At 32.8% G+C, this 9,392-nt stretch overlaps 1 protein-coding gene across 1 annotated transcript; it reads left to right on the forward strand.

Annotated features, from left to right (window-relative positions):
• Positions 1-2,950: 2,950 nt before the first annotated feature.
• On the forward strand, positions 2,951-8,454 carry LOC104167143 (protein FAM73A; the record flags this gene model as incomplete). The annotated part of the gene is made up of 8 exons (XM_009707298.1): positions 2,951-3,069; positions 3,252-3,324; positions 3,659-3,745; positions 3,869-3,967; positions 4,301-4,435; positions 5,889-5,942; positions 7,786-7,902; positions 8,236-8,454. Coding segments are annotated over 8 exons (903 nt in total), but the record flags the coding sequence as incomplete, so codon positions are not given.
• Between the last annotated feature and the right edge of the window lie 938 nt (positions 8,455-9,392).

The raw sequence follows: 9,392 nt of genomic DNA on the forward strand, positions 1-9,392 counted from the left end.
ATATAAAATATTTATGTATAAATATTTTTTAAAATAGTAGAAAGCATCAGAAAAAAACCCATGATGACTCCAGGAGCATTACAGTGCAACCTTAGAACTTGGCTGGAAATCACCTTTTCTAGTTAAACTTAGAGGTCATTTTAGTTTCTGGTTTTCAGTTTGATTTGTTCTTTTCTCCTCTCCTCTCTTTGCATGTGAAGAGGAGTCAGTGATAGAGGAATTTGCACCCCTTTTCCAAATGTTACTGGTTGGAACTAACTTCAATCTGTAGTCAAAACGATCTTCTCGGCATAAGTTATACCCTTCTCTGCTGCATAGTAGCCACTTGATTTGACTGCTTTCTTCATTTGAGCTCAGTAATATGCATTACAACAGTAACACAGCTATTTTATTTCATCTGCTAGCATGAGAGGAAGTTTAAAAAAAAAAAAGAAAGGGCGAAGTATGGTCAAGGGCCTCACCCAACTCCCAGGTATTAGATTCTATGCTAATCTGTAACCACAAAGGCTATGATCAGGCATCTTCACGTGCTAAAGATATTACCATCTCAGGCTTGCTGGCAGCAGATGGAGATTACCTGCATCTAACTGTAGAAATGACATGAGTTCTTATTCAGTCACAGTCAGTCAGTTTGCCTAAATATCTGAAGTTCACTAGAGAAAACTAATATAATCCCTTTTACCACAGAAATCATAACCTCCAAGAGAAAGGGCAGCTGTTTACAAAGTGCATATGTGTTCACAACCTATTTATTTTCATGCTTTGCAAATGAAATAAAGTAAATGGAATGTTTTATGGCTTCAGTAATAGCTGGATCAAGTAAGAAATAAATTAATATACTTATTTGTGTTCTGGTTTGGTCTTTATTTTGGAAAATATGTATATATTATTCCACAGTTAATACTTTCTTAACCATAATGTAGAAAAACAAATTCTGGAGTAAAGATTTTTCACTTTTTCTTGTTTATACCTGTTCTAACTATCACACTATACATACATAAGTGTGTATGTGTCTGTATGTATATTGATTTCCTATACTTGAAAGAAATCAATATAGTCTTGTTTCTTCCAGTTGGTTAAGTTATGCTTGAAAATATATAGGAAGGAATATTTTCAATTTAAAGCTGAGAGGCTTCCTTTCTTTAATAAGAACATAAATTTTCAGGTGGGCTTTTTGAATTAGCAAATCCAAAACACAGTTTGGTGCTATGATTAATATTGTTAAATTGGAATAAAATCTTTGGTCTTAATAGCTGTAAATCTTTTTTAGGAAGTCAGCTTATTCTACTCTGTTCTTCTAAGCAAAACAACTGATAAACAGATACATACTTTTAAAATGGAAATACCTTCAAGCTAGATGAATTCTGAAAGTGTTACATTACTCATTTAAGTATAACATTCTGTTGACCTTAAAACTTTTATTCCTTCACTTATTCCCTAGCTATCATCTTGTCACTTAAGTGTCAATTTAAGAATGCCATAGAAATCTGTATAGGAATATGGATTTGTGTTTTGTTTGGGTTTGTGGTTTTGTTGTTGTTTTTTTTTACCAGACAAATAAATTTAAAATGGAACCTGACAATTTTATGAAAGGAATTGTATGTGTTTGCTTACAGTAAAAGGATATTGGTATGAGTGATTCAAAGCACCAGAGTGAGTTCCAGCAAATATATACCACCTAACAATGTCTGATGCTTGTCAGAACACCAACTCTGTACAGAAATCTCTGTAACTTATTCATGTGCTTAAATGTTTACATGGACAAAAATAGGTATTGGCACATGCTTATATTCTTCCCTTTAGCTGTCAAGCCTACTTGGCCAAACTGTTGTTGCTGTAATTGGGTCAACTAAAGTCTGTGGAGAAGACACACTGGAAGCATACTTCTTAGTGTCTTCATGCCAGCACTTGCCTGTATGCCCTCAGTGACAGGAAAAACTTTTTAGCACATATTTATTTGAAAATTTTAATGGAATTTTAACATAAAGTTATATTTTAATCTGATTTTTTTAAATCTAGGATATAGGGTAACTGGTTTTGTGTAGTACAATTACTGTGAGAATTTTTTAAAGATGTTTCTAGGCTCTGTTATATCCTAGAAGCACAGGTTTGTTTCCCCTGTGCAGGATAAAAAAAAAAATTGGATTAAAAAAAAATTAGAACTCATTTTCTGATCTTTAACTAAACTGAAGAGTGTGTAAGCCTCTGGTTTTTGGATTGGTTTTTTTTTTGGATCATTAATAACACGATGTAATGTTTGTAGTGGAAATTGTAGCTAGCCATTGTTTTGTGGATTAAATATAATATTCTGTAAACAGGAGTTCTCTGTATTTTTTATGTGCTTTGATTTCTTAATCTGTTTTTGTTTTTTCTTGCTCTAAAAACGTCTATAAGTTCACGTTAATTTATATGATAACTATAGTATTAAAACTGCCAATAATGAAAACCTTCCTGGGAACCTGTAGTAAAATGCTGGATGCTTGTTCTTCATACAATATGCTTTGGTAACTAGCAGACATATTTACCAGCAAAACAAAAACAGGGGTGGGAGGATGTTACTATTTCCAGCTTCCTAAAGATTTGCATGATGCAATCATTCTGTACTTTGTGTCCTGACTTTTTTTTTTTTTTTAACAGCTTTGAGACCCATTAGATTTAACTAGGCAAATTAAAACCAAAACTAAGCCACCTCTATTTCATTAATTAACCTTTTGAAACTTGAAACCTGAAACTGTAGCTTTCAGATTTTAAAAGTTATGAAGTAACAGTCTTGTTAATAGTGTGGTGTTCCTCTTTTGTTTAGTAGTTGTGTTGCCCCTTTGTTTTAAGCAGATGCAGAAAAGGCTACATCTTTCAGTAGAATATCAGGAAAACTTCTTTAATTTGTTTTTTCTTTCCAAAAATTATGTTAGCAAGCTCTTTAATGAACTTCAAAAAAATTTTTTTTCAGCTTACAGAGCACAGAGAGATTCGTAATACGTATGGTCTAGATTCCCTTTGCCATTGTCCATTGTATGAAGAAGCTATGCACTTAGCAGAAGAAGGCAAAATTTATTCACGAGTGTTAAGGTACTGATTTATGTCTGCTTAATTATTTCCAAGAAAAGCAAGAATTAAAGTTAAATATTCTATATAGAACATATTTTTTAGAAGTTACTTGTACTAGGTATTTTTTCTAGGAACCAGACTTAGTTGGATTTTCTTGTGCTTCTTTTTTTAATGGTCTTTGAAAACTTTTCTGTTTTATATAGGACTGAAATGTTTGAATGTCTAGGAGACAGTGACTTCCTTGCTAAGCTTCATTGTATTCGACAAGCTTTTCAGGTAAATAGGAGAGTGATTTGTCTCTCTGTCTTGTTAAGCCTGAAGTATGTGGCATTGAAACTATCTCTGCACTGCCTGTGCAAGCATTTTTATAACATATTCTTTAATTAAATATTTTCTTGTTACTTTTACATTTCTATAATTCTAAAACAGGAGGTATTTGCAGAGGAGTCCCAATTTTGTGATTAGCTTTGGAACCTTTGCACCAAAGGCTTATTAGGAACTTGTCTACTATGCTAGTGGTTATAATTATATTAAATTTGATTGAAGTGTTTAAGGTCACTTAGTATAACCTGTGAATGAATATGTCTTTATTTTCTGAAACCTTTTCTAGATAATTCTTTCAGAAACAGCAAACAGAGTATTTCTTGCTGAAAGTGGAAGAAAGATTTTGTCTGCTTTAATTGTGAAAGCACGAAAGGTAAAAGCCTTTTTTAACTAATGTTTTACTGTTAATGTAACTCCTACCAGAATTCACTTGCCACTGTAAATAAACCATCTTTCTTGTTAAGTTTGCTTGATACTCATTGCTTTTACTTTACAGAATCCAAAGAAATTTGAAGATGTCTTTGATGAAATGATATATTTTTTGGAACAAACAGATCACTGGGATAATACTGAAATGGAACTTGCTGCTAGAGGAGTGAGTCTGAATTTCTGAAAAGTGCTTTTACTCTTAATAATGCAAACCATAGCATCTAAAAATAAATTTTTTACAGTTCAGAATTGTGGGAAAGGCAGCTCTTTTTCTGTTTACATTGCTGATTTAGAGAAACGGCATCTACCACTGCAGTTTAGTACCAGAAAGCAAGTAATATTTTTTTATCTTCTCCTTTACTGACAAAGTATCTTTAATATTTATTAAAAACAATTATAAATCTGCATGTTAATAGAGTTAGAATATGGTGCATGCTGAATTCTATCCACTGCTGAAAGAGAAACTAGGTTACTTAAATCATGTTCTGATTTAATATAGGTGAAAAACCTGAACTTTTATGATGTTGTTCTGGACTTCATATTAATGGATTCATTTGAAGATTTAGAAAATCCACCAATATCTATACAGAATGTAGTAAATAACCGCTGGCTAAATTCCTCTTTTAAAGAAACAGTAAGTATTTATGTGTAATTTTCATAATCATCATTCTGTAGCACATTACAATAACTAGATGATATGATCAATATAACATTGGTGTGAGCGTTCTGATACTAAATTTCTGTATATGCCAACATTGTTGTTCTGGCAATCTGTGCTTTATATTCTTAAAACACAATGTAAAAATGAGAATAAATCCAAGAACTGCAGGATAAAGACTGCATATATTGTCTTGATAATAGCATTAATTTTGAAGCAAAGAGACTACACGGTCCTTCACTGTAAAGTTTATTTCAGCTTCCAATATGATTGAATGTGTACCTAAAATATTCCTTAGAAAAAATAAACAGATTGTATTATCAGGTTTTTCATAATAGCAATTTAAAAACTACAGTCTGGGCCTGTAATATATAGAATGATTGAGTGTATTGGAGAAAATAATTTAACTTGTCCTGCAAAAATTATTTTTCTCTGAGAAAGTTGAATTTTAGAGGGGAAGTTTCTGTTAGCCATATCTTGGATATTAGATATAGGTTTTGGTTTATATACCAGAGATTAGCAATAAGACACAAAGTTGGAAGCAAACAAAAGTAAATTAATACAATACAGTCATTCAAATGTTGATAAAATTTCACGCTTTTTCAGATATGCATGTTTATTTGTCAAATAGATCTCATCCCTCTGTTACAGACATACAGGCTATTGCTATGGTCAGCTGGTAGAGATACTACTGTCATTTCATCCATTTGTATCTATAAGCTGCCAATTTTCCTTTTATTTTTGTCTTTCAATTGAAATATTCCCTCTAGAGGGGGAAAAAAAAAAGGTAACATGCATATATTTATTTTTGTAGTTAAGTGATAACATTATGTTTTCTGAGTAGTAAATTATCTTGCGGTACTGAAGGAGAATCAGATGAGGATAGTTACAAGCTATTAAGGGGAAAAAGCCTGGTACTGATACCGGTATATTGTATTTCACAGGTCCATATTTGGACAAAACTCTTTAGCTGAATCTGAAACTATTACAGGAATGTTTTTGCTAAAATGAAAAAGGATATTTCAATGTGTTCACATGCTACTTAATATCTAAAATAGTTACTTATGTCTGAGCACACACTTTGGTATCTATGAGATTGGTTCTCAGTTAAACCCAGTGAATGTTGCTATCTGTTGCAACTGTAAAATCACTCAAGGATGCCAAATTACACTTGAATTAAACTAAAGAAAATGTTGCAAAGTAAGATCTGAAAATAACAAATATGAACTACATGTAAAATTAGTTATTTATATTAGCTGATATTTTATAACTTTACACTTTGTATTATCACAAGATTGAAACTGAAGAAAATACAAATGTTCAAAATATAGAAATAGAGTATTCTGCAGATCGCTTCTTCTGAGATGAAAAATAATTTCAGTTATAGTGAAGTTGGGGCTTTTTTTTTTTTTTTCCCCTAAACGTTTAGGCTGTGGCTTCAAGCTGTTGGTCAGTACTGAAGCAGAAAAGACAGCAAATGAAGGTAAGTTGCCTTGCAGATTATGTGGACCAAAGTTACTGATAGGCTCCTAGGAATTTGAAGTTCTGTTCTGTAGCTTTGGCAAAATAAATTACAGATCAATCCTTAGTCCTGTAGACATGTTAGTTTAGACAAGAGGCTGCCAATTGTAGAAGTTTAGCTCATGGGGCCCTAATAGCAGTTTTTTAGTAAAAAGTCTTAACTGAAAGATTTTCATCCTAGTTTAGGTCCCGTCAGTAGTGGTGACAGTAATTTCTATGACTTAGGGCTTCACACATGTACCTCGGATTTTTGTAGACCAAGGTCATTAATCTTGTATCTTGCCTGCTTGTGCTAGGATTCTCAACCCCATCTCCTTGCATCACCTCCACAACTAAATAAAATTCAGTCCTTTTGCCTACCTGAATTACCATCTTCCTCGCCAGCGGCAGGAACTATGTTGCAGCCTCCCTCAACCCCCTTCTGCATCCTGACCCCTCAGTGAAGGAACTCTACAGATTTCAAAGCAGAACTCCTCTGCACCAGCAGCTCCTTACTTCCACCTTTGGAGGATTTTATTAGACCGAGGAGGCAAATGCCCCATCTCTGTAATAGCCAGTCCAAAAGCAGAGTTGAGACTTGCTGAGGGATATCCATAGCCATTAGAAATGGTTTTGCATACTGCAGGTGAGGAATCTCTGCTCGGGTGATTGGCACTGACACCTTTCTCTAATTCAAGAATTGCTATTTATGTGAGTCCTAACTGCTAAAGACATATTTCATCATTAAAAAAAAAAAAAAAAAAAAGGTTGCTTCCAGTGGCAGTTGGTATTTTATAAAATGTCCTCAGCTACCATTATGTCTTAAGATTTGAGATGTTACATCCCTCTGTCAGTATAGTTGGGAATTTTATATAAATAGATCTTTTCTATGCTAGTTTTATATAAAGGGATTATATCTCCAAAATAGATGTTATAGTAACCTATTATTTTCATCTCTATTTCAATGCACAACTACCTTACTTAGTAGTTCCTTTGTATACTGAAGTCTTAATATTTATAAGTTTGTAAACGTTTAAGTAACTTTACTCCTTGGGACTAGTTTCATCAGTGCTCCTGTAGTCATCCAAAAGTAGATGAAGTTAAGCAACATGTAAGTCTTTGTAAGGGAGAGACTAAGTGTACCACAAGGAGTTTGATGAACTTAAATTTACTTACAGACAGTTCTTTATGTGGTATTTTATGTTTTAATTTATGATTAATTTCTATTTCTATTATTCTATAAATTAATTGATGTTGTAAAATTATAAGTATGTGTTTAAAAGTATATAAAATAAACTGTACGTTCATATATGATATATAAATTAATACTATATTATATTTTATGAGTGCCTGTAGGTTGTAAAAGTAACAACAGGGTGGACATTCGGAGATATTTTATGTTTTTCTTTAGACTTAAAGATGGATTCTTGTAAATTGTAATTTTTTTTTCCTTTCAAAACAGTGCAGCTTGATTACTTTTTTGCAAATTTCTGTTATACATAGTGTATAGGAGCTCAAACAGAAATAACTGAATAGAATTATCTGATCTGTCATATGGGAGTCAGAGTAGATTGTTCATGATCTTTCTAGGCATGTGCCTATTCATCTTAAAATATTTAAGATACAAAGTACCACTGAAGTAAAAACCTTTTCTAAAAAAATCATGACACTTGTTTGGTACAGTTGCCCTATAACTTAAAGGAGTTCAAGTTAGCACAGCCCTGAAGTAGTAGTGTTTTAGGCTTTTCTGAAGACTTAATTTAATATAATAGAGCTTCATACTAAATTTACTGTGTAACTTTTGTCTGCAATTTTTACATCAATAGGTGCCTGATGGATTTTTTGCACATTTCTATGCTATATGTGAACATATCAGCCCTGTTTTGGCGTGGGGCTTTTTGGGCCCTAGAAATTCCCTTTATGACCTATGCTGCTTCTTCAAGGTTTGCAACTTTCTTTTTAATTACCACTTACCTCAATTTAAAACCACAATCTTCTAGATTAAAAGAAATTAGGATTTTATTTACAGCCATACATTTGCATTTTCCTAAGATTAAGACTAACAGCGAGAAACCATGAAAATAAATATTTTCATATTAAAAATTTTTTAAGCCTCAAACTGTTTTGTGACATCTATTTTAGTGCACTTCTATCTTAGCACCAAAAGAATACATAAATGGATGTTTTTAGGAAACACGTACAAGAAATAGCTAACATTGCATACTTTTTTTTCTTCTTGTAAGTGAATACAAATTTTTCCTTTTTTTCCCCACTAGGATCAAGTGCTTTTCTTCCTCAAAGACATTTTTGATTTTGAAAAGGTGAGATACTCAACTATGGAGAGTTTGGCTGAAGATCTTATGCAGTTATTAATCCGACACACTGAACTTTTAATGGCCTATCTTGGAGCAGATTCACTAAGACATGTCAGTGCTTGCGTAAGTGGTCATGGGCATGTCATGACCAGTGGGCTCTTAGAAGGAAAAGTACAGTAAGCTTAAAATCCATGACAAATGAAATGGAGTGCCCTTGGATGTACTCCTTCCCACCTTTCTCTCCAACACTGAAGTGATCATTGCTGTTACTGAGCAAGCATCTGAAAATGTATCATGTCGCTAAGTATGGAAAAGGACTCAGGGAGGTTAAATGTACATCTGTGAAAAGAACTGGTGAGCATATTATTGTATATACCTAAATTAAATTTGCAGCTCAGCTGTCACTGTATTTATAATTAATGTATCCCAAAGCTTTTTCCTGTAATATTTGGATAAAGTTTATTTATGAGATACTGTACTTTTGCACAGATAATTTGTAAGTGGAGCTGATGGAGTTGTTTCCTTTAAAGGCTTATAGTACAAAACATTCATTACAGAGTCTCCAAATCATTGTGTGTCTAGATCTAGAAGGTGTTTTGACTGGGGTCTATGCAGTCTCTGATTCATGTGACACGTGCAATAAAGTAATCACGCTCATAAAATTGAACGTGTTGCCACTGTCCTGAAATTACATTTGTGTGGGTGTAAGCAGTCATTTTGTGCTATGGTGTAATAGAGGAATGCAGGAAATGCAGGTACCATTTGGGCAGGAATGACTTCCAGTATGCATTTTTTACTTTATTTTGTTTTAAAATATCTGAACATCATGAAGTTGTTTGAGAGCACTTACTTATATTCAAAAAGCGATGCTAGCTTCACAAATTAATGTAAAACTTTTCCTTTTTCTACAACTGTTACTACTTTATATAGTGGTGGTAAATAAACTAATACCATTCTCAGTTCATATGTAGCATTTCAAAATATATTTTTAAATAAGGATGTATGATGAGATTTGTTAATCATGAAACAGAATCAAAGACAGTGTTTTATAATTTAAAGCATTCCATCTTCCTCCCTTCCTTGTTAGGAACTCAGGTGTCTATTTAAGAGAAAATCTA

This window comes from Cariama cristata, unplaced genomic scaffold, assembly GCF_000690535.1.
Source record: "Cariama cristata isolate BGI_N322 unplaced genomic scaffold, ASM69053v1 scaffold44219, whole genome shotgun sequence".
In the NCBI taxonomy this organism is placed as follows: domain Eukaryota; kingdom Metazoa; phylum Chordata; class Aves; order Cariamiformes; family Cariamidae; genus Cariama; species Cariama cristata.